This window comes from Leptonotus elevatus, chromosome 12 (genome assembly GCF_054856555.1).
Source record: "Leptonotus elevatus isolate MCC_2025b chromosome 12, RoL_Lele_1.0, whole genome shotgun sequence".
Classification (NCBI taxonomy): Eukaryota; Metazoa; Chordata; class Actinopteri; order Syngnathiformes; family Syngnathidae; genus Leptonotus; species Leptonotus elevatus.
In genome coordinates, this window is record NC_141250.1 from 17,667,487 (window position 1) to 17,688,994 (window position 21,508).

The 21,508-nt window shown below is 38.4% G+C and overlaps 1 protein-coding gene across 2 annotated transcripts; it reads left to right on the forward strand.

Moving 5' to 3' along the window:
- Positions 1 to 1,605: 1,605 nt before the first annotated feature.
- stk39 (serine threonine kinase 39) lies at positions 1,606 to 21,049 on the forward strand. Of its 2 annotated transcripts, XM_086091496.1 has the most exons (19): positions 1,606 to 1,936; positions 3,530 to 3,642; positions 4,421 to 4,529; positions 5,678 to 5,810; positions 6,153 to 6,208; positions 6,459 to 6,568; positions 6,855 to 6,956; positions 7,557 to 7,690; positions 7,797 to 7,845; positions 8,273 to 8,338; positions 10,743 to 10,814; positions 11,897 to 12,019; positions 13,708 to 13,737; positions 14,078 to 14,134; positions 14,410 to 14,471; positions 17,555 to 17,607; positions 17,691 to 17,759; positions 17,858 to 17,922; positions 19,532 to 21,049. In XM_086091496.1, the coding sequence occupies exons 1-19, from the start codon at positions 1,840 to 1,842 to the stop codon at positions 19,604 to 19,606; spliced, it is 1,575 nt and encodes a 524-aa protein (XP_085947622.1). In that variant the 5' UTR covers positions 1,606 to 1,839; the 3' UTR covers positions 19,607 to 21,049. The 2 variants fall into 2 exon arrangements, with proteins under 2 accessions (XP_085947622.1, XP_085947623.1); XM_086091497.1 differs by lacking the exon at positions 10,743 to 10,814.
- The last annotated feature ends 459 nt before the right edge of the window (positions 21,050 to 21,508 follow it).

Consider the following 21,508-nt stretch of genomic DNA (forward strand, 5'->3'; position numbering starts at 1 on the left):
TGAGAGAAAGGTATTGAAATGTTTATTTGGCGACAAGACTTAATTAGAAAATGTTACTGAATAATTTTGCTTAGCACAGTAGAGTTGCCTTTAGCAAGCCTACGTTGTCATGTAAGTTGTATTTTTTTTGTTCTAGTTTCAAGCATTAAAAATACAAACAGCATCTCCTATATTAACTTATTATTTATACAATACGCCCACAATCGAAAATGAATGAGATTTTACCGACAGCGTTTAAGAAAAAAAAAAGAAGTACGTCATTGATGACGTACAAGTATCACGCTATCGTCACAGACAATAAAAAGAGGTCACTTTTTGGGGGTTTGAACGCGATGTATACATGTTGCTAACTGTACACCAAAACTCATGAATCATCTAATTAAGGTTTGTTGCTGAGTTTTGTGTCCTGTCGTTTTACTTGTAGCAAGAATTGATTTGGACGACAAAGCCATATTAGTTTAGATTTAACTGCACTTGCTGGGGGCTTCTAATGTCTTAATTTGGTTACTCAAAAATACTTGATAAATTCTCACTCACAAAGCGCTAAAGTTAATGTTGTCTTTTATTTGTGTATTTTGTTTAACTCATTGTTAGGCTACATGTCTTCCTTGAGTCCATTAGGTGTGCATAGTCATACTATTCATTACTGCCTTTGTTGAGAAAATTAAGGTAATTTAAATAAAAATCAAACACATAACAATGCTTTATATAAACTGTATCACAATAATGAATAAAGTTAAACACATTACCAGATAAAATAATATGCCAAATGATACATGTTAAACAGCAGAGGTAGCTAAAGTACTCACACGTGTACGTTTAAGTACTTAATACTGGTAAACGTACTGATTCAACTACTCAAGTATTAGTTTAAAAGTACATTCTGTAGTGTTCTCAAGTACAAAACTAAAAATGTTTTTTTTTAATACCAATTTTAGACAAGATAATTTTTTATAATATTTCTGCGCAGATAGAACACAAGTATTTGTACTTCTTTACCACTACTGCTTAAGTAGTTGTACTTTGTTACTTCCCACCACTGTTTAAGGAGACGAATGAGTACGTATCTAGTTTAGTACAGTAAAAAAAAAAGTTTATTCATTACTTAACCACCACTGGAGTTGAATCAGTTAAATCGTTGTTAGTAATACAGTAGTTGAATCAGTATTCAGAGTATTTATAATTTACTTCTCACAATGACATCAATTAATGTTTACTTTAGTACATTTCTTCTTTAAGTAGAGGAATTGAATCAGTATTTGTACTCGAGTGCAGTCAGTACTTTGTGGAGTTATAGTGTACATTGTTTCTTTTTACCATTGAGAGTTGATTCTGCTTAAGCACATTAACAAAGTAGTTGTACTTCTTTACTTCTCACCACTGCAAGAGGGAGATACATACTTCTACTTAGGTACAATAAAGTATTTGTTCCTCGTTACTTCACATCTCCCCTTGGGTAAATTATTTGAATCGGTATTTCTACTTGTAGTTTTTTTGTTTTCGAAAACACAAGTACGATACTAATATTTAGGACCGAGTACCATCCTGCGAAAAAAAAAAAAAAAACCCGCGACGCGCTTGGCGTGTGTGTGCGCGCACGCGCGCTTGACTAGCCCTTTTATTTTCCGGGTTGCTCTCCTCGCAGGCGGCAGTTGCTCGGCTGCGGCTGCCAGCTGACACTCGCTGACGAGGGGAGGTCAAAGCTGACTCGCTCTCCTTCGCTCTCTCTTCGTGTCTGTCGCTCGGTCGTGTCAGCGAGAGGCGGCTAGCCGGCGCAGAAGCATCACCGCCACCTCCACCACCACCACCACCACCACCTCCACCTCCACCACCACCATCATGGCGGACCAAGGCGAAGCCCCGGTTCCCGTCCAGCCGCCGCCGACGGTTAACTGGCCAATTACCAGGGAGTCGTACGAGCTACAGGAAGTCATTGGTTAGTACAAGGGGGTCTTTTGTACCATCATGGACACATTTACACCATTAGCCGCGTAGTACGAGCTGCTAGTAAACGCGACAGGAAGGCCCACCGGCTTTTTTCTCTCTCTCTCTCCCCACGTGAAGTCGGCACTGCGGATGTGAACTCATTTACAAGCTACCGGTTGACATCTCACGTGCAACTGGCGAAGCGGATTCTACTGAAACTGAAAATCACGTTGACTTCACAGCTTCTTTTTTTTTTGTAGTGGACACACACAGATGCTGTATCGTGGCATTACGCCCACTTTGTTAGATGACTAATATACGCTCCATGGCAGATGCTGCACGTCAAATGACATCATTGTCAGATGGGATGGCACCAAGTGGACAATGTGCTTGCCTTATGACATGAACATGACAGTGACGCAAGTGGGGAGAATTTAAAATGCCTCCTAAGCAAAGCATTGGTCATGCTAACTAAGTTTAAAAAAAAAAAGACTTTTTGGGGGGTTATAATGGCTGTAAGGTAGCATTGTAGTTAGACATTTTGTTAGCCTAATAGCATCAAAGAGTCGAGTAGGCCAGCCTCAATTCAACCTTTGGCGATTGCCAAGAACTGGAAGACTAGAATGTACAAATACTTTTTTTTTTTTTTTGCAAACACAGTATTATTTTTTTTTGCAAACAGTATTTTTTTTTTATTGCTCTTGTGATATAGTAATATTTACCATTAGCCACAACCTTATCTACCGCTTGACAATGAGATCCATCCAATATGAGAAAGCTTTTTAAAAACAGCATTCACAAAGATAAAGTGCAAATTAGAATTATTAGTTTGGAATCAAAATTATGAGAGGCATTCATCAAGCTGTGTTTATTGTTATGAAGAGCACCACTTCCATCATACAGAGATCTGTTTATAATTAATTAGTCACATAACATTTAACTGTTATTAAAGTCAAAACAATTGAAACAGCTGTCACTCTTGAGTAAATACATTTTGCAATCTTCCCCAAAAGCGCATTATATTTGTAAGGCAGCTCCTAATCAGTCTCAGACTTTGCTTGTTTTTGTACTAATTTAAGACTTCTAAATGTATAACACGCTAATTCAGTGCCATCAATCCCATTGTGTTATGTAATACTAAAACAAAAGAGACAACACCTCAAATAAATACTGAAAGCTCAAACGGAAGTTGCCTGAGGACTCTTGGCACAGGCTTTCTTCCTCCAGCTGACACGTCTTATCATTCTAGATAAGAAACAGCGCCACAGCTGTCCGCCGAGCTCTGGAACGGTCGGACGAAAGAGCCCCCTCGCCGCCTCACGCGCACTCACGCGCTCCCCCCGCGCACCTCTGTTCTCATGAGCTACGGGTAGCAAGCTCGAACACATGTGCTCATTACTTCTGCTTATCTGTCACTCGCAGTCGACAAGCGACGCGTCAGTCGTGGTGTCTCTCGGCGGGAAGAATTTCACCATTTAAAACGTGGCCTGATTTTCCAAGTGAACTTACTTGTTTATTTTAAACCTAAAATAATCTAGGTTACCTTTTTTCTAACAGTTTTGTGTGCAAGTCTAATTGTGCTCGTCGGTTGCTGTAAATTCAGGTAGCGGGGCCACAGCGGTGGTACAGGCAGCGCTGTGTTCTCCCAGACAGGAGCGTGTTGCCATCAAGAGAATCAACCTGGAAAAATGCCAGACCAGCATGGACGAATTACTGGTGAGTAGAATAAATAAGGGCTAAGTCTGTTTTAGTTGTGCTGGTGCTTGTGTCTCCCTTTCCAAATGTACCTCTGATCTTCTACCCCCCACCACCCCCCACCCCCTATTATTTTTTTTTCCGTTTTGCGACGTCTTTTTTCATCTAAACTTTATACACGTGTGATTCGGCCATTTAATTCCCGGAACCATTGCTCGTTCATCCCAAGCATTTCGTAAGTTGTGTATAAAGGGTTTAACAAGACAGCAAGGCATATTCCATAATGTCAAAACTCAGACCTTCAAAGTAAAAGCAAGCAATATAGTAACAGTTGAATCACATCGTGGCCCTATTTAGCAGTTGTATGCAATAATCAAGCACAAAATAGTTCTGAGTGTGACTAAAAGCCAACATAGGCCAACAAAGTGTGGTGAAACTGTTGTTTATACGGGGCACGCTTTTATTTTTTTAAAGTCACATTTTTTGCAGGATTTCACGCCAGTGTTATCTTAACTTGTCCGAGTGTTGCCAAGCAGCCCGGGAGGCTTATTAGTGCCTCATGTACCATATGACCTCCTGTCTGTGAACGCTTTTTACTCAACACGACAGAAAGTTCAAAGTATTAAGCCGTTTGATAACGGAAGAAAGAACTGCGCTCTCTCTTCCCCTTGCTATATGCGCCATCTAAACACAAAAAAACGGAGTTTCCATGATATGGTTGATTATATGTAAATTAGCACAAGAGGGGGAAAAAACAGGAACAATGTGCAAGAACTATCTTTTGTTTTTTCCCCAACAGAAAGAAATCCAAGCAATGAGCCAATGCAACCATCCCAATGTTGTCACCTATTATACTTCCTTTGTGGTGAAGGATGAACTGTGGTTAGTCATGAAGCTTCTTAGTGGAGGTAAGTTTCACCCTGCCAAGCGGCGCTTGGCATTCAGGCGAGATGAAGCAAGCGCCTAAATGAGATCCGCGCTGGTTAAAAACGTGATGCGTTTCATGCTACGCCTGACTTTGCGTAAACAATTTCATAAGCTAGGTTCACTTTCAGGTGCAAGTATAAAAAAAGCAAGTTGACGACTTCAAAAACCTTGCTGTAATAAATACCCCAAAAGCATATTGAATCTCGTAAAGATCTTCCTTGTGCAGCCTTTAACAAGCTCGCTCAAGTCTACTTGTTTATCTCATTCATTGCCAACTGTTTCAAAGCAGAGTTTTAAGATTTAAGGGATTTTGACTGACCGGTCAAGACCCACAGGCCTTCTGCGATATAGTATAAGAACCTACCAAAAGCAGGAGTAGACTCTTTTCTTACCTGTAAAAAAAAAAAAAAAAGAAGTTTATTTCTACCATTTTTCTCTTCTTTGATCAGCAGTAGAATATGGATTGGTTTCACAAAACAAACTGGCGTCTGACCAAACAGCAGCGTTTACATTAGATGGGACATATGCTAACTAACTTCTCCGTGTCAAAGGCATTGAATAGCCAGAGCGTGTCACTTACGAGCGTATGCACAGAAATGTTTTCCTATTTTCTCAAATAAGTGAACAAAATGCTAACTGCAATTTGCAGGAATAATTTTGTCTCTCCTTTTTATGGAAACGCAATTTGCATAATCCAGTCAAGCAAAAATAATGTCTTCAGATCGTATTTCTAGAGACGCAGGGTTTGAAGGGGAAGACCTTCACAACGTGCTGATGAACCGAGAAGCGTCAGGTTTTATTGTTCGGGACAGTCCGACCCAAATGGGCTGAATGATGATGATGATGATGATGATGATGATGATGATGATGATGATGATGACGGGTTTTGAACTGTCTGCATCAAAAATCACCTCATTTGAATGATAATTATGCTCATTTTCTACTTGACACTGTAGGATGGATATTCATTTATCTGCAAGCCCCTTTTACTCAGCCGATTCAAGCCAGGATTTATTCATTTTTTTTTTTTTTTTTTTTTTGTGGGATCTTGTTCTGTCTGAATTTTGGCGCCATTTATTTGTATCAGAGTAATACAGAGTACACAGAGTCTCTATTTTGTATCTTTTAGGCTCTATGCTGGATATTATCAAGCACACAAGCAAAGAAGAGGACAAAAATCTGGATGAGCCAATAATCGCCTCAATCCTGAAAGAAGTGCTTGAAGGACTAGACTACCTGCACAGAAATGGACAGATCCACCGGTACTCTTTTTCTCAATATACTTTGTACTAGGTTTTCAATTTCTAACTATTTAAATTGGTGTTTATTTCTTGTTACGATGGAGTGTATTATGTTAACTATTCAATGGCTAAAAGTTTGACTCAAACCTCCCTTTATTGATCTGCGTTGGTGCAGCTGTGATGTAAACTTCCTGGACATCAAGGTCACCACAAACTAGGCTTGACCTTTTTGTCGGCCCCCTGGGCAACAGTCTGGATGGCGGCAAGCTGTTTGTGGCCCCGTTTCCACGGATGGAGGAATCGATGCCTGTGCTGCATGTTTTCACCATTTGACTGACTGCCTGTGTGTTTTGTTGGCCACAGGGATGTGAAGGCTGGGAATATTCTACTGGGAGAAGATGGATCTGTTCAGATTGCAGGTGCGTTGCACAAGTACTACGGTTATCATCAGTCACCACGAGTCTTGTGTTGTTTTTAATCCTGTTGCAGCCCATAGGGAGTTTAAATGAAATGCTGTATTTGATTTCTTATCCTATGTTTTCATACAAATGTGCTTTTTAACCAATATTTTTAAGCCTCTATCAGTGTTTGTTTACCAACCCAATCATGGTGGTGGGCAGTGACTGCTTTATTGAATAGGATTAGTTTTTGTCGTCTTAATTTTTACAGATTTTGGCGTAAGTGCATTCCTAGCCACAGGGGGCGATATGACAAGAAACAAAGTTCGAAAGACGTTTGTGGGCACGCCATGCTGGATGGCACCAGAGGTGATGGAACAGGTGAATCCCAATAAAATCTTTATTATGCTAATTATTTTTCCAAACGTCGCAGTTTCATCTCTTGATTTTTATAACAAATTGTCACCAGCTAAATTATACTCCCAACCAGTAGGGGGCAGCAAGCATTCCAAAAGTAATTTTGTAAATCTACAAGATTTGTGTCTTAATGACAAATTTTTAAAGACTTTCACCGGTCCTCACTGAGCTAGTAGAAAATATGTTAAAAAAAAAATTAAAGTGAAACCAACTAATTTGACCAACATTTTGTCCCATTATTTACCCACAGGTACGAGGTTACGATTTCAAAGCAGACATTTGGAGTTTTGGAATAACGGCCATAGAACTGGCGACGCGGTCTGCGCCCTACCACCGCTACCCTCCTATGAAGGTCAGTGTAGGGCTGCTCGATTATGAAGAAAATAATAATCACAATTATTATGGTAATAATTGAAATCACGATTAGGACGATTATTAATTTTTTGGTACAAAACAAGAAAATGTTTAAACGTAAAAAATATTATAACAAATAAAAGTCTTTGAAACACTATAATTATGCCAGTTCCTTTTGGACGAAACAAAATGTATTTAATAAGTTATTTAAAAAAAAAAAAAAGTGCAAATGTATAAATTTAAACAACTCAAACTGAGTCTCAATAATCTTTTTATTTTTATTTTTTTTCTTGATTATGCTGCTTTTGTAATTGTTGAGTGTAATAATTGAAATTGTAATTGAATTTTGATTAATTGCACAGTCCTAGGTCAGTGTTGTGAATGTATCACTGGACTCCCTGTACCCCAAAGCTATGTTGTCTATTGTGAAGTTTCATCACAAGAAACAAGTATACCAGCAACAAACACTTTTGAGGAAGTTGTTCCTTTTACTTCACACGGCAGTTCCTTTCAAAACTGTTTCCCGCTAGAACTTTCTTGTCATTGTTCTCTATTTTTGCTGCTGCAGATGAAAACCATTTGTGCCTTTTTTGTTTAGGTCTTAATGTTGACGCTGCAGAACGATCCGCCCACTCTGGAGACCGGTATCGAGGACAAGGAAATGCTAAAGAAGTACGGCAAATCGTTTAGGAAGCTAATAACTATGTGCCTACAGAAGGATCCTGCCAAAAGGTTGGTCTCGCGTTTAGTTATCAAGTGAACGTCTCTGAGGAGGGTTTTGAATTAAAAATAAGTTTCCTGTATTTTGTTAATACGTTCTAACAATTCTTCTCTCCAGGCCTACAGCTGCAGAGCTCTTGAAGTGTAAATTTTTCCAAAAGGCTAAGGTATTTATTTGTCCTCCTCCCCAAAGTTTTATAGTCCCTATTTGTTTTTATATTTTTAATAGTCTGCTTCTTGTTATAGTTTGTAATGATCAATAATCTATAGAATTTATTCTCCGATCAATAAATAATGGCAATTGAAATAAAATAAAATAAAAACTTGAAGATGCTATATTATTACATTGCTGTCTCGTAGTTTAATATATGGAATCAGCATTTTACTTGCAGCATTTTTTTTTTTCATATTTTGAATAAATAAATAAAGTACAGTTGTGCTCATAGATTCCCATACCCTTATGAAATTTGTGAAATATTGGCAATTTTTGGAAAATAAGACTGATGACTGAACAGGGACCAGTTCATTATGTTATTAAAGCCTAAAAAGCTACCCAATTTCTAAGTAATGGTTTTGTTCATATGTGTCACACAGAACAAGGAATACCTGGTTGAAAAGTTATTGTGCCGAGCTCCAAAGATTGCGCAAAGAGCAAAGAAGGTATGTTGACACTTGCTCTTCTCTGTAAAATAACTCTGTTATTGACTAAACATAACAAATTGTATGCGATCGCCGGGATTGAGTGGAGTCCCTCCATCACAATGTTGCATTTACAGTCAACATGAGTGATGCTCATGGACTTTTGTAACACCTCAAACACTTAATGCCCGAACTGTTTTGTCGATAGAGCGAAAATATGGGCTTGTGTCGCAAGAGAGTCGCACCGTGTCGATTGTACTGATGGTGTTCTTTTATTTTTTTATTTTTTTTTTACCCCCAGTGTATCATTCTGCAGGAATATAAGTTTAAATGAAACGGTTGACTGCGGAAAAAGAAGCTTGCTTGGTAACTTGATCTTCGCGCTTTACTGTGAGGAAGTGCAGTTTTCAGACACAGCTCCACATAATATTGGCTTTATCTAAGAGTTTGCCTTGTCGGTCAGCAGAGGCTTATTGCCGGGAGGCAGAGTGGTTAAGTGCAGGGATGGAAAAGCACTGACACGTTTCAGAGCAAATGGAGGGCTTCCTGGAGAGCATAGTTGCCATTTTGGATGACATGAACGCAGAAAATCCAATAAAGGGGAGGTGCAACCGTTGATAGTGCTGCCTTGTAACAATGGCAGAGTTTTGTTCGTTGATATTTTGTGGGATAAACACATCTTCTTAATAGGATCGCGGGTGAGACAAACAGTCACAGGGTATGTACTGTATAGATAAGCAACTATTCACACTTAATAGAGCGTTTAAAGGCCCCAATGAATGCATGTTTTTATGATGTGGGAGGAAGCCAGAGCACTAGGAATTTTATAGGAGCATAAAGAGAACATGCAACGACGAGGCGCTCCTAAGTGTACTTAGCGCTTCCCCATCCTGTCTGTGACATGCATGCACTCACAGCTGACAATGAGGCACTCTAAAGCACCCGTTCCACACAGTGACTGTGAAGTCTGACTTGGGAAAAAAAGTTTTCTGTGTGTTGTGTGTGTACACACACAGCTGACAATGAGGCACTCTAAAGCAGCCATGCCAACTATCTGAATTGGCGATAGGCGCCGATATTCAGCATTTTTGACGAATATCGGCATAGGCCATTTTGAAAAATCATATGGCCGATAATAGATTATTATTTTTTTTTTAAAGTGTTAACTTCAGGGAACAAATTTTATATATTTTTTGAGATGCTGCTCACCATAGCAACTCTGCACCTCTGTTTTTGTTTGAGATTAAAACTAAGATTAGTATAAAAAACTTTAATAATAATAATGCATTATATTTAGAGGTGCCTTTCTTGGCACTCAAGGACACCATACAGTATGTTGAGAGAGGACTTAAAAAATAATAATACTTAATTTACTGTAGAAAACAATTGTTTAAGTTTTTCTTTAACTTTTGAAAATATGCTACTGCACCTGGGAGATGCCTCAACAAATTCCCGTTGCCTAATCCAAGATTTCTCATCCAATGAAATGCTATACTGCCCCTCTGGTATATATTATTCAAAAATGTTTTTCAACATTATCCTTTGACTGACTGTGGATTTTATAGTTCTAACGAGTCAAAGACGAAGATAATGACCTTGTGTTTTTGTGCTGATTTGACAAATGCTGCCACCTAGATTTCATACTCAGCAAATATTTGTCAAAGCTTGTAGCGACAGGCGACGCTCGTGAAACATTATCAGCCCAGGATCGGGATGGCATGACCTCTGTGATCCAAACCTGTTCAGTTTAGTCATATACACACACACACACAAGCACCTTGAATGTCCTTACCTTCTAGGAGTGAACAAGATATTTGTGTTTCGGTCTGCCCTCTTCTGTTTTGGGTTTCTATATTCATGGTAAACGCACACATTGCTACTTTCGGGGAAAACAAGTGGCATAGGGGTCTAAAAGAGGACAAACAGATCCTATATAGTACATCTGCTTACTTGATATGTTGGGACCTAAACATCATTTATTAAATCATGTCGTGGGCTCTTTAGTACAGTAGCTTCAAATTGTTTGTTAGAGCTGTAAAGTATGAATTATGCATGTTAGGGGGAGCGCCATGCATGACTCTTAAGGGCATCATTGAATATGGGTTGCCTTGCAGCGCTTTTTCAATGCGTTATGTAAAATTGTTAGGCGTGTGAGCTGAATAACCAGTAGAGGGCAGCCTTGCACCAATGCACCATTTTGCACTGGGAAAAAGAGAGACTTATGTTTTCAAGAGCAAACAAGAGTTTGTTACGCCCTTATCGCTCCAATTATATTGATATACAGTTATTCAACAATTGTCACAAGTTTCTACCAATTGTTTAAACCTCAGATGAGAAATCTTGTATTTTGGGGGGGAGATTTTCATGATGTGACTGTCAGTCAGGGTGGCCACTGAGACTTGATCTGTGTCTGTTTTTGCTGAAGGCGCCAGAGCGGAACCGGGGGACTCTGGGTTCTATGTCAGGTTTGGAAACTATAGCTGGCAGCACCAGAGGGGTAGTGCCTCTTTAACTTTTATCGTTGCCTCGAGCCCATGTTATTAGCCGCTTAGCATTTTGTGTGCTGCCTGTAACACTGCAGTGCTCCCATAACTGACTGTACCTCACGCTGCTTTTATGAGCCAACTGCTGCTTGCGTTTCTCTCGCCGTAAATGGAAAATCAAAGGCAAAACCTTATCTGCTTTGTTGTGTTATTTTACGTAGAGGTAGAATTTTAGATTAGCAGTGGGTTGAATATTTGACGTGTTTCATTCATAGTTTCTGCTTGCATCATGCTCGACTCATCGTGCTTTATTTCATTTAACTCCACATTGAAGTTTTTTTTTTATATGTTCATAACACTTTCCACGTCTACACAATCTAACGAGCTTCAATAAAACAGCATTGTAAGGAGTATTGAAATTATGCTTACTTTTAAGAATAGGTTGCTTATTTTTTTCACCAACAAAGTTGAGAGGAATTCATGTAGCTGGGATTAGGCATAATAATTGTCAATATTTGAGCAAGATTTTTTATTTTTTTTAAAGAGTTGTTGATCAAGATTGGAGCAAAGTGATGAAAAGAATAACAAATTTAAAATGAAACGTTAATCAATCAAGGAAATTTAGTCAAATGTCCAACTCAATATGTATATTATATGTTGTGTTTTTTTATAATCATGTAGAACTCCGCTACAAGGACCGAGGTGTTTTTAATATTTTCATATAAGCAAAATATTAAAACACTTTAGTATAATGCGTACAGTATCTGTATGTTATTATTTTATCTGTACTTTTGCTCCCTGTCAATCCATTATATGCATGTTATCTTTATCGTTTACATGACATTGAACAAGTAGTACATTAAAACAAAGAAAAATAAAATTCACTATATAAATATCCCATAACAATGTACTGCCACTCCAAAAAGGAAGTTAATGTCCTATTCAGTCACTGAATGCCATAACACTGAATGCCTTTTCTGGGGTCCCCTTTTTTTTTTTTTTTTCTTTTTTTTTTACATACTGTGTGAACTTCATTACATTTGAGTGAGTAGGTATGACAAAAAACCCATTGCTATTCAAATGTTTGGTGTTGCAGGTGAGGCGGGTTCCAGGCTCCAGCGGCCACCTGCACAAGACGGAGGACGGCGACTGGGAGTGGAGCGATGACGAGCTGGACGAAGGCAGTGAGGAAGGCAAGGCGGCGGTGACCCAGGGCAGGGTGAGTACCATTTAATCTTCAGCTGTTTTTTTTTTTTGTAAATTGTTTTGCGTCTCGTTTGGTGTCAGTTTTTGTGATTGAGCTCGTTTAATACGACGTGAGCGTCCAATCTTCATCTGAAATCCACTTAACAAATTGAAAACAAGAGCACTCGAGTGCGCTCAGCTCTCCAAGTATTTAACATTTGTCACCTGCAGAATCAATGAGCGAATGGCTTCAATCTAATAAATTAATAAGCTAAAAGGAGTTTCATCCAGATCCAAGGGGAAAAATGGATAACCTCCTGCAGAAGCGCAACAAATTACAACCTGATCTGATGAGATCTGACAGATGTGTTTGAAAATGTGAAATGGAATTTGGAGCAATCTGGTACCCCGTGCGCAGCTTGGAGCTTTTGTTCATCTCTGATAAGAGTTTTTAAATGTTCTCCCTCATGAAAGCGATTGTTTTAATTATGTCATTATCCGTGTGAAATCCCACCAAAAATTAATTGGGAAGCGGAACGTTATTGTAAGTAGATCAAAGGAGGCTGCACACAAAGAAACGAAGCAACAAAGAAACACATGCGAATGAAAAACATAGGCTGCTTGTCAGTGGTAATAATTGGATCAAGTGACCACTTAAAGATACTTTAATCCTGACAATATGCTCATACAAGAAGTTCACGATTTATTTTGGCAATAATTGAAATCACGATTATTCAAACAATTACTTTTTTTTGGGTACAAAACAGGAAAATATTTAAGCAATTAAAAATATTAAGACCAATTTAAAAAAAACTAGAAACACTAGATAGACCCTAGTGAGGAATAAGCGGTTAGGAAAATGGATGGATGGATAATTATGTAAGTTCCTTCTAGACCAAACAGAATTTATAATTATATATATTTATTTATTTATGTTGGCAAAAACTTGAAGTTGGAGTGCATCTTGTGCACAGTGCAATACGACGATCATTTACTTTTTTTGGTACAAAATAAGAAAATGTTATTGCATTTAGAAATATTAAGACCAATTAACAAAAAAAAAAAAAAAGACACTAGAATTATGTAAGTTCCTTTTAGACCAAACTGGATTTATAATAATATATATTTATTTATGTTGGCGAAAAAATTGGAGTGCAGCTTGTGCACTGTGCAGGATGAGTTTTTGGTACAAAACAAGAAAATGTTTAAATGTAAGAAAAAATATGAAGACAAATAACATTCTTTGAAACACTAATTATGCAAATAAAAAAAACATTAAATTAGTTACTTTAAAATATTAAAAAAAGGTGCAAATGTATACATTTAAACAACTCAAAAATTAGTATTAATCTTTTTCTTTTCTTTTTTACGATTTATGCTGGTTTTTGTAATTGTGGAGTGTAAAAATTTAAATTGTAAATTAATTTCCATTAATTGCACAGCCCTAAGTATACAGGGAATATATTATACACTAACCTTAACAAAATTTTCAAATATCTGATTCTTCCAGAAATTATTTTCTAAATAAGTTTAACATTTTATCATTGGAAGGGCGATGTGCTTTCATGCATATATATATATATATATATATGTTTTTACATTTCAAAGGTAGTGGCAGTTGCAGGCATTGTGGAACTGACGAAACAATGGACTCTTAACTTGACCGCAAGAAGTTGAGTCCGGTGTGGAATAATCAAATTTTTGCTTCTTTGTTCCATTCAGTCACGTCGGGTCAAGGACGACTCCAAAGTAGTAAGTTTTTCTTCTTCTTTTTTTTTTTTTTCCTCCTTCATTTCAAAACATGCACACACTGCTTTGTATTCTGGTGAAAAGCCGACATAGATGAATAGCTCTGCTTTTTCCCGACTAATTCTGCGCCGTGACGGCACTTGGGGAAAAATGGTTTCGGAAAGCCAATTATTGTTTTAACTGAATTTGTTGAACTCAACAGCCGAGCTCCTGTTCGAGTCTTTCCAGCACATCGCTGCTGTCAATTGACTTTTACCGCCATGTCGCTTAATGAGATGAGTCTTAGCTTGATTGATATGTGCCACATTTTCACAGCTATCTCCTCTCATTTTGTCGCCTGCAGAATGAGGAGAATGTCAAGAATGTTCCTTTCGATGGTTTATCCAACCAACATCCCCAGGTGAGGGACACAGCATAGAGCAGCTGCACTCATTCGTTATTGAGTCGATGACCTTGGCGCCTTTTGTGGGAATTTTTGCATACATTTAGCATGTGCATGTGTGACTCCTGGAGGGATGCGCTCGGTCTGTCTGACTGTAAAGTCTCAATGTTATTCTAACCCATTTCCAAAGGCTTTGTCGTTTTCAAAATGAACCACAACTACTCATCGCATGGCATTTTCTACCTCTGGTACGTTTTAGTTGAAATTTCCTCATCGAGCTTGTTCTCCTTCAGGTGGAACCATTTGGGGATTCGCTTTACATTCATGGTGCTGTGAACTTGGTCCTGCGACTAAGGTGAGGCAGATGTCTTTTGTTGTTGTTGTCCATTTCCAAATGACATGAAACGAATCCCTTCACTGAAGAGGGGTTGACGAACACATTTTTGGCACCATGTCAGGCAGGTCACTGTTGACAATGAGGATGTTCTCAAATGAAACTTTTAACACGACTAGAGCTAGACCGATAACCGATATTTGAAGCTGATATTCTTTTTCAGTAAACCATAGGGGGGAAATACGGAAGAGGATTGCGGCCAATGAAGTGAGAGGAAAAAAGTTAGGCAGGATTCTCACTTTATTTCTAATTCAGACTTTAAGAATTCAGACTTTAAATTCAGAATTCTGACTTCAAAGTGAAAATTTTGAGAATAAAGTCATAATTCTAACTTTAAAATCAGAATTCTGAGATTAAAGTCTGAATTCTTAGTCAGAATTCTGACTTTAAAGTGAGAATTATGACTTTATTCTCAAAATTCTCACTTTAAAGTCTGAATTCTTAGTGAGAATTCTGACTTTAAAGTGAGAATTCTGACTTTATTCTCAAAATTCTCACTTTAAAGTCTGAATTCTGAGAAGAAAGTGAGAATACTGCCAAACCAAACCCCCCCCCCCCCCCCCCTCTTCACCTGGCCCTAATCCTCTTTGGTCAAAAATAAATAAAATAAAAAAATACCAGATGTATTATTGCTTATTGAACACATTTTGAGACTGTTCAAAATGTTTTTGTCTTAGACAATAGACTTAATTTTAAAATGTCTAAAAAAAAATTCATGGAGCTCCCAAGGTTACCAGTTCAGTACTTCTTAAAAAGTTAAAAGGAAACTTAAATAAGTAAATACCATAGCTCTGTATAGTTTTCTATAGTAACCCCCCCCCAAAAATGTAATAATACCTGAAAATCTTACATTTTCACATTTCATTGTATTGATGCCAAACACAAACAAAAGGTTCAGAAGTTTCCCAGGGTTACCCGCATATCTTATAAAGCTAATTGAAATGTTAAATAAATAGTTCCCTGAGATTAAAATGGTTTTAGCGTTACTTTTTATTGGCAGTCAGATTTGGAAAAAAACGCCAAAACCGATATTAGGCAAAATGCCCAATATCGGCCTATCCCTAAACAGAACAGGAAGATTAGCCGGCATCTACGCTATTTTTGTGCAAAGGTATTGCGACACCTGGCCACTTGATGTGCAGACACAACACGACAGACATTTTCTGCCTCGGGTTCCCTGATGGTACACACAGCAAGTCTGCTTGCACTGACACCTGAAAGCTGTAATTGCTAACATGTAGCACTCGGCAGGATGTGACGCGACCAACAGGCCACTAGGAAATCACTGATAAAGTTCAATGTGTAGTATTTCTATTGGCTTTTTTGCAAGTATTACGCAATGTCAACAGTTTTGTTGGTGATTGCCATGTCCGTTCTTTGCGTTTTTTGTTTGTCGGTTGACAAAAACACGCCAAACGTCCCAATGGGTAGAGGAGACCCCTGGGGTTACTTACTGTGTAATTTAATACGAATCCTGTAGAATGCAACATTTCCAAAGAATCCTTTTTTTGACACTAATTGTATTTGTGGGAGCCAAACGGCAGCTAATTTGGTTCTCGGCTGCTAAGGGACTTGCAGTTGATTAGCGTGAGTTATGATAATGTCAAGGGACTGACTTGAGATGCTGTCGCTGTATAATTGGCTGCTTGTCATTTCGCTTGCCTGTAATTCAGGCACCCCCCCCCCCCCCCCCGTTCTGTGATGGAACTAAAGCCCTCTTGAGAATCTCGTTCTCACCACTTTGAAGAAGAATTTAGGACTTTGGATATTACTTCTCATTGTCACAAAGCACATATTCAAATTGATTCTATTGTTTCGTCAAGATATGACATTGCATGTCTTTTTTTCCCTTTTTTTTAGATTTAGAGAGCAGACTCTTCAAGAGCAAGCTGTGAAAGTGACGTTTCAGATATTAATGCGTCGTACAAATAATTTACTTGAAAGCTGTGCCGTAGATTTCACATAGTAGAAGAATAGAATTTGTTGTTTCAGTTCATCTGTGCTGCAGCAGTCAAAAAGTAATCGATTATCAAATTAGTCGACAACTATTTTAATTCAAAATTGTCCAAATCCTCCGATTTTAAGCATACCAAAAGTAATTGTTGACTGACTTCCGTAGTCCTTCATGAAATAAGACATTTGCAAACTGTTTTTACTTTGGAAAACAATAACAGAAGTCGTAACCTAGTACATCAATCCCACTTTTTAAAATCACTATTTACAAATATAAAGTACGAAATAACCACCAATCACTGGTTAATAAACAGTAATCAGAGTTTTATTTTTTTTGTATTTGTGATACACTTGAATGCAAAATTCAAATGAGTCGATTGATTCTAAAAATATTCAATAGTGACCGCACTAATCTGTGCTGTGATCTAAAGATTTATGAGGAATATTTTTTTTTTTGTCTTGGTAGTAACTTAATGTAATTTTATCAATTTAATACAGAAATAAAATCAAGAAAATGTATTCAATTATAAGATAAGTGTTTGTGCGTATCTGCGTGGGTGTGTACAATTACCACCTTCTGAAAAAATACTTTTGTTATCCCGCAATCATTCACCTCACCTATTGAAAGATTAAAATAATGAAAAGCTCGCAGAACCTTGTCCTATGCGGAACATCGTGTCTTTTTTTTCTTTTTTTTCTGCGCACGACACGCAGTAATCCTGCTCAGCCTCACTTTCTGTCAATTAGCCTTTTATAAAAGCCCCAAGGCGACGTCCTCGGAAACATATTGTCAATTCATTGCTCGCGAGCTTTTACTATTTTGCCGGCCAGCATTACTGATTTCTGAAGTTTCTGTGCAGATTAGATTGAGACGGAAATCCGATTTGGCCCGAGAATAATAATGCTGTCGTCAAATGACAGTGAATGAGTATTTGCATGAACGTGTTCTCTTTTCATCAGTCACTGGTTTACAATTACACGAGGTTACTAATAAGTTTATTTAAGTTCCGTAAAAATGGTGCTCATGAATATCATGACTGAATCGATGTTTAAGTGTATCACGGATTGTGAGTTGTGTCTTCTCCTTAAAGGAACTCCAAAAAGGAACTGAACGACATCCGGTTTGAATTCACGCCCGGGCGAGGTACGAGTGGCGCTGGATGTTTTATATAACGTGTAAGTGAACTGAAGATGAACGCGCAATATTTGTTTTTGTTCCCTTACCAGACACGGCGGATGGCGTTTCCCAGGAGTTGTTCTCGGCGGGTCTCGTCAACGGACACGATGTGGTTACTGGTATTTACTTTTCTTGTCCTTCTTTTTTTTTTAATTGCTTTTGTTTGTCCTGCTTTTGCGGCGGACATTTATGTTGTCTTGCACTCTTTGGATTCCAGTTGCTGCTAACCTTCAAAAGATGGTAGATGACCCCTCTACCTACAAAGTATTGACCTTTAAGCTGGTGAGTTTGCAGATGACTGATGGCTGACAAACCCCACTGAGGGGACTATAAACAGACTGTGGATTAAAAATGCAAAGAGGGCATTTGACGGCGGGATATGTGCAGACATAAAAAAAAAAAAGTTGTATTTGTTTTTAATTTTATTTTTGATTTTGATTTTTTATCATTTTACTTTTCATATTTATTAGCATTTTTTGAATGATGAAAAAATGATCTAATTGTGGATTTAAATAAATAAAAAAATCCTCGTCGTTTCAAACAAACACAAGAAGATCTGTTTTAATTGTACAACTTGTAGGTTGTGTTGCCTTTTATGACCAAGATTTTTTTTTTTTTTTTGTCATGCTATTTATTTACCACGCGCAACTTTTTTTTTAACCGAGTTTCCCCTTTGCTAATTAGCGACAGCTTTGCAGAGCCTACACACTGTTTTCTACTTTATTCTTCGCTGGGCACAGCAGGGCAGGGGGTGTTCAAAGATTAATTGCATGCTGTGAATTAAGCCCTTTTTAAAATCATCCTTTTTTTTTTTTATGCTCCATTAAAGATCATTTAATGATATTGATGCAATTGGCTTTTACGCGCATGTAAATTATGGATGAGGGTAAAACAGCATGTTGAATTCCGATCATGTAGATGTACACAAACTGGACACAACATTAGGTACACTTGTCAAATAAGCTTCGACACGAGAACTACGCAGTACAAAATTCGTGCCTTTTATGAAGATAAGAATGCTCCGTTTTAGGGTTTAATTAAACATGCTTATTTTAGCTGTAGTCTTTTGAATACTTTAATTCACATCTCGTCCTTAGAGCACAAATTATAATTAATCTCCACGCAAGATTTGGGACCTGGAGCACTTAACGCTCCCATTTAGTCACAGGAGTGATGTTGAGTGATAAGACCAGATTTTTGCACTCGCTCAACACAGAGAACTTTGCAAGCTGTTTTAATGTACGTTTTATTTTGTTTATGCCAAGAGTCTCTGGAAAACTTGTTTTTTTTTCTGGCAAAGATTGAATTATCCATCATGTTCTGTAGCGCTCGTCCTCATTAGCGTTGCGGGTAAGCTGCAGCGTGGAAAGCAGTTTGAGCATTTATTTGATGTCCTTAAAGGGGAAGTTAATCCCCCAACAAATTATTGACAATAATATGTTCTATGCAGCCCCACTAGTCTCAATACGGTATTCTGGGTAATATTGTGTTAGTATGAGCAGCAAAATCCAGCTGTTTTTATCCCTCTCAGGGGGCGGCCATTTTGCCACTTGCTGTCGGCTGAAGATGACATCACAGTTGCTCAGGTCTCGGGTAACAACCAATCACAGCTCAGCTTCAAAAAACAGGCGAGCTGTGTTTGGTCGTTGCCCGGGCCCCGAGCAACTGTGATGTCATCTCAAGTCGAAAGCAAGTGGCAAAATGGCCGCCCCCTGAGATGGATAAAAACGGCTGGATTTAGTTTCATAACTCATATTCCATAAATGTAATATTAATCAGAATGTCATGTTTAGACCAGTGAGAGCACATATGACATATTATTGTCAAGAAATGTTTAAGGTTGACTTTGACGTATGTCGTCCCCCCGACCCACCCCTTTTTGTCTTGCCAGGCCTCCTGCTGTGACGACACGGAGCTCCCGGACGAGGTGAAGCTGATCGGCTTCGCGCAGCTGAGCCTGAGCTGATGCTCCCTTCAAGCCTCAAGCAGATGAGACGGGGCCCCCACACGTTGTTCAGGGTAGACAGGCTGAGGAACAAACAAAACAAAAAAAGCGCCACTTCCAGCAAAACATCCTCCTTCCAAAAACACGCGCCCGCCCGCCCACCCCCCAAGCACCAAACCTCCCTGCGTTCCTCCGCCCAGCACACGACCAGGGATCAGGATGAAGCCCAGGAAACCTACTCAGGATGCGAAAGAAGGTGATTTGAGATGTAGCTTTGAATGTTTTATTTATTTATTTCCTTTTTTTTTTTTTTTACATCACATTACCTCTTGTTACGCAAAGCTCTTATTATTTATTGATCCCCCCCCACCCCCTCCCACTTAAGCCAAAAATAAATTTTCTTTCACTTGCATTCCAAAAAGCCCAACTTGCACCACGTTTCTCCTGTCAAGCACATTTTCAAAATAACACAAGAAAAAGACAACGGATTGTATTCTGTGAAGGATTATTAGGGCCACAGTGAAAAGAATTGCAAGAATAAAGTTGTTAAAAAAAAATTGCCAATTCAATTTCTATCTTTTATTTTTGCAAAATTCCATCTTGTTTGTTGCAATATTCTAATATTAAAACGTATGACCAGTCTTTATCTTCCTAATTCATTTTCAGTGTGGCCCTAATAATCCTTCCTCGTCGTCTTAACATGGACAACAAGGGTTGAGTGTCAAGGGGAGAAAAACACAAAAAAAAACACAAGACCCGGACGCTACTATGTTTGATTTGCTGCTCAAGTCACGACAGTGTTAATGCTTCGATACGCTCAAGGTGCCTTGTTCATTTTCATGTGCCTAAGACAGTATTGTCAAAGGGAGACCACACAAATGCTAAAGAGCAAGCCGAGTCTGCCCATTTCCATTTCACACACGCGTTAGTCCGCCGAGCGAAGCATATTAATGTTAATGCACTTTTGGGCTGAGATGCGTCTGCACCCGACAAGCAGATGCCGTCGCCCTCGGAGACAAGTTGAGTTATGATCTTTTTCTTTTTTTTTTCCCCCCTCCACACACACATAATTGCAGTTGTGGTGATGTGACGTGATCGGCTCTGTTTATCTACTTTCACAGACTGGCTTTTCATGTCATTGCTCTCACCTGCTGCACAACAAGACGCAATACTCTCAAAAAATACATTTAAAAAAAGTTGCTAAAATGTGCCGCGTGCACCTGATGATTGACGGCAACAACATGGAAATGACAAGGAAGCCATCTTGTGTGCTCAAACATGTGCAGTAGCTCTAAGTTATTTTTACGTGTTGTGTTCAAAATCTTACCTAATAACCAAATTTCGTTAGATAATTTGTTTTTATGTACAGTATGTGTAACCATGTCCGCATATTTCACCTGTTTATGACCTGTAACCTGTTGGTTTGTGACAAGGAGCAACAAATAAATTGCTATTTAAACCTGATGGCATTTGTTCTCTTTTTGTCAATTGTATTCATGTTTAACACACATTTTTGAATTTACAAAGTTAAGCTTTGGCATCTTGCACAACTTTGAGATTAAATATAAGCATTCAATTTACAAGGGTAATACTAATAATTGTAGTTTTGCGGTGGCGTTGAATTGCGCTACATCATGCAGATAGCTGGCGAACAATCGCATTGTTGTATAGCTGCTAAATGAGCTAACCAAAATAGAAATCCAATGGTGCCTTGAGATATGAGCCATAGGATTTTTTGCTTTGAATTATGAGCACAAATGTGATCATGAACACTACGAATAGTGGCAAAGAACTCAACTGGCTTTAACAAGCTGAAGTTTGGCAAATAATGAACAATTCTTCGAAGAAAAAGCTTCAACATTTTTTCCCCCCAGCTCCTAGTTGGAAGTTGACTGCCAAAATAAAACAAAATGTCATAGACTG